This window comes from Semicossyphus pulcher, unplaced genomic scaffold (assembly GCF_022749685.1).
Source record: "Semicossyphus pulcher isolate SPU_LCO1_2020_fin unplaced genomic scaffold, fSemPul1.0.p SCAF_14, whole genome shotgun sequence".
NCBI lineage: Eukaryota > Metazoa > Chordata > Actinopteri > Labriformes > Labridae > Semicossyphus > Semicossyphus pulcher.
Window position 1 is genome coordinate 4,208,574 of NW_027211648.1, and position 4,445 is coordinate 4,213,018.

General features: G+C 43.2%; 1 protein-coding gene across 1 annotated transcript; it reads right to left on the reverse strand.

The window, feature by feature from the left end:
• Positions 1–694: 694 nt before the first annotated feature.
• Positions 695–2,106, reverse strand: LOC138591791 (G-protein coupled receptor 151). Its single transcript, XM_069662481.1, has one exon. It carries the CDS (start codon positions 2,104–2,106, stop codon positions 973–975), a length of 1,134 nt encoding a protein of 377 aa, XP_069518582.1. The 3' UTR covers positions 695–972.
• Between the last annotated feature and the right edge of the window lie 2,339 nt (positions 2,107–4,445).

A 4,445-nucleotide genomic window follows, 5' to 3' on the forward strand; every position in this document is an offset into this window, starting at 1 on the left:
TTGAACTTGGCTGCATTAATTAACACTTAAATACAATTAGCAATAAATCACAATGTTTCATCAATAGGTTAAGATTGGATTATTGATGATGGGTACTTTTATTTTGGGTTCTCAAATGCTTTTGTACTTTTACCAAAGTCTAATTTTGAATGCATTACTCCTTCTTGTACGTAATATTTGTACACAGTGCTACTGCTACTTTTACTTATGATCTGAGTACTTCTTCCAACACTGTGATTACTTCCTAAAGCAGTTAAGATAGTATGACCATAAATCCTAATAATTGTTGGCACGTTTGTTTAAACAACACCTTCATCATGTCTTCATCATTTATACTGTTGTAATGATACCTTTTAATTCTATGGCCACTATCTGGCTCACTCTACAGTCAGTCCTGCAGAGGAAAAATAAACAGAAATATTGATCAGTTTTGTGGCTAAAGCTGCCAAAATGCTGCTCTCACTGAAATATCATGATTGACTTTGACCTGCAACATGCAGCTGGATTAGTTGCGCATTTAATATGTAGAAATGATCTGTGTTTGCACCGCGCACGTCATCTCATAACCTCCTGAATTAAATGGATTCAGGAGGACGGATTGTTTTTCATCCGTGATTAAGGTAGACTGAACGTTTTAAAGGCTTTGAAAAAAATAACAGAGCAGTCCATATTTGAGAATGTTTTAATATCCATATCACATGTACACAATCACAACAAACCCTCTGATGTTTGAGTGTCCCGGATATTTACATTGGCTTCAATAAAGGTGTTCTACTGGCAGCTATACTGCAGGCAAGAACAAATTTACAAAGTAGATAGAAACATGTGTAACATCAAAGTTTATTTAAATCTAATCAAGCTCACGACAGCACACAGGCCACTACAGCCGGTCAACGAGGGTCTGCACTGTGGGTCAGCAAACTGAGAACAACTTCTGCTATAAAAAAAACAGACACTTTCACATGTGATCCATTATAACATTTTCTCTTCTCTCTCCCACGGAACAGGGTCCTGCTCCTCCTCGACCTGCGTATTCCTGCGCCCTGTCCAAAAGTGCTCCACATCTGGGAACGTCTTCTCCTTCTCCCCTGAGACCGCGTTGGCGACGGCGTTGGCTCCGATTTCTGCTCCGTTTCCCTCCGTTTTTGGACACTTGATGGTGGGGAGTTGCTTTGAGCCTCTGCATGTCGCGATGAACCAGATGGTGATGAGTCCTTGGCGCACGTCGTCGTACATGGTCATTAGGATCACTGGAGAGATCGAGCTGCATGCGTAAAGGAGGACTTGCGCAAAGATGATCAAACCCACGGGAGGTTTGTTGTAGCCAAGTCTGATCCAGGTGAAAGTCCCCCACTCTGGCAGCAGCATGAGCCCCAGAGCGCCGCTAAGACACAGCAAAACTAGGGTAACTTTGCTCTGGTGCTGCGGGCTGGGTGCGTGGTTCACCGCAGCGTGCAGCGTCTTTGTGTAGTAGGCGAGCGTAAAGATGACTGGTGCCACAAAGGTTGCAGTTGGATAAATCTTGTAGAACAAATTCATGAAGTCAGACGCGCACACTGGCATTTCAGAGACGCAGATTTTGTCGCGCCCGTGCGGCACCAAAGAAGCAAAAAGCATCTGAGGAATCGGGAACATCATGGACACGATCCAGATGAACGCGAGGGCTCCGTGGATCCACGTCGGGCTGGAGAGGGGCCTCGTGCCGGAGCTGGGGACAAAAGTATGTTTGGCTCTGGTGGTGGCTGCGAGGATTAAAGTTTTTGCAACCACACAGGAGTGTTGGAACCAGTCCGTGGTGCTGCACACAAAACTCCCCAGAGTCCAGGACTGCTTGTAGTAGGTGACGGCGCGCACGGGGGCGCACAGCAGCAGGATCACCAAGTCTGTGGTGGCCAGTGAGGCGAGGAGCGCTTTCACCTCGGAGCCCTTTCCGTTTCTAAAGTCACGGATGAAAATCAGCAAAACGAGCAAATTCCCAACAGCTCCAGAGATGCAGATCCCGATCAAGATGACAGGCATGGCTGTTCTGGTGTCCTCCCCCTGGAGAAGTTGAACTCCTCCAACGAAATCAAAGAAGGAGACATTTGCCGGTCGATCAATATCCATGTCTTTCTCTGTCACTTTGAAGTAAAAGCTCCTTAAAGTGGGGAAAAAATGTCAACAAACTAAATTCAGTGTTTTTCTTTTGAGTTCCACTTTTCTCCGCAGATTTATCGTCCTGAAGGAGGAAAAAAATGCGGAGGAGCTGTCCAGGGCGCCGCGGTGCTGAAACGCTGCTAATGGGGTCGTGATCGCATCAGCAAGTGGGTGAGCGGGCTGGCAGGTAGGCTATTTCAAGTGCTGCCATTTAGCGTCGTCAACCACTCACGTCATTTCATCAGTGTGGCTCCAGGCTGCAGCCAGCCCAAATGTGAGCGCAGCGTGATGTGATTTACATCTGAGACCTCGGAGGGATCACTGCTGGTGTGACAGAGATATTAAGGTGTCATATCATCTGTTAGTTATCTCCTTAGAGTAAAAGAACAAACGTTACATGTAAACAACAACAGACAAAATGTAGTGCAGCCATGTGACATGTTCAAATAAATATACCATGCTACAAAAACATGTACAATGTTATTAAAGGCATGTAAAGGGGGAAAAACATTCATTCAATACATTCTACAGCCTATAATTAAAAAGCAAGGTCTTTTAAAGTGTTCAAGGAATGGTTAAAATGTCCCACATTTTACAAACTAAGAGAAAAATCCTTTTAAATTCTATAACGGTTTAGACAAATTAATCAGTTTAAACATCAATTTTAGGGCAATCCTAAAAGAAAATATAACATTTAATGCAAAATCAGCCCGGCCAATATATCAGCTGATCTTGCTTTACAAAAGATGTAGTTTCATTGGTACAAACATTGTATGATTTTTATGGTCTGTGCTGAAAGAATAATGACTTTTATAACAACTTTATTACCAAACAGGAAGTAGGGGAGACCGGGGATGGTTGTAACACTTTTTTTCTCAGTGCCCATAACTCGCAGGATCTTTGAGTTAGAGTTCTCAAATTTTGTTTATAAGTTTATTGCACGTGTGTGGACACTCAAACACCTTCCTGTGGTTCAGCAAGCACAGAAAGAACTCACTACTGACATTTTTAAATCACTTTAACAATCACTGTAATCCACTATAATGAACTGTTGCTGACTTTTAGAACTTTTAGAGGAACTTTCTTCTGGAACATATGCACTTGGCTAAAATAAGGAAGGTATCATTGTGTTTGTATTTGCCCTCGGCAGTGGTGCTGATCCTTTTAAATTCCGAAGCGCTTATATAATATTCTTTGGCAACGGACCTGACTGTCTTTCCCTTCCTCACCTCATCTAAAAAAAGGTGTTACAACTGTCAGCCATTGTTTATCTAGCTCTAGTAGCATAGTAGTTTGAAATGAACAAAGAATGAAATACCTCACATTTTATCCAAGAGACTTCTCTCTAATCTGACACAAGTTACATAATTCTAACTTCAACAGTATTAGTACTAACATATAGACGTTCTTATCTGAAAATCAGTGTTTTTGCTGTAAACGCAGTGTCAGTAAGGAAGTGGTCATACACAAAATTGATCACATGACTCTGAGGTCATGCCCATAGACTGTATAAATAATGGACGTAGTCTCAGTGACGTCACCAATTGGTTTCTGAAGAAGCGCTTTGAAGCCTGAATTGCGCCGGCGCTGGGGGTCGCCATATTGGAAATGCCAGAGCCGGCTAATTCAGAGACGGGCAAAGAGGCGGAGCGCGAACAAGCTAAAGCCTATGGCTGAGCTCTACTGGGCCATAGCTACGACTATGAAGCTAGGCTATATGCACCTCAGCGTAGCTAGTGGTCATTAGCCATAGACTATAAATAATGAATTCGCTAGTTTGACTTTGCCAGGAGGAGATTCTGTTTGTGAGGGTGACTGACTGCAGGTGTTTAGTTATCAGACTAAAGAAGTGGACTCGCTGCTTGCTCAACCAGTAAGAGGGCAGCGAGCCGACACGTAACGGGAAACTTAATATAACCGATCTTCTCTTCACTACTGTCCGCTGTAATCTCTCCGGGGAAAAGCCAACATCTCCTGGCTCTTATTTACTGGCCGACGATTAAATAAATATTTGATAAACACTGAACAGGCTAATAAGAAGCTAAAGCGAGCACAGTATACCTGCTACTTAGTGCTAAAAATATATCAATATAATAACACTAGCATTTAACTCATCGAAAAGCTGGAGCTGAGACTTCTTGCATGGCCATAAAGTTCCATAAATCCCACAGAGAGATTATTTGTCCAAATGAAAAAATCCCCAAAAGTCTCCAACAACACAAACAGGTGAAGTTAAGCTCAGTGTCTGTGTCTGTGTTGACGACTAGCAGACAGCCAGCAGGATCCACCTGTCAATCAAGTGAGCCGGC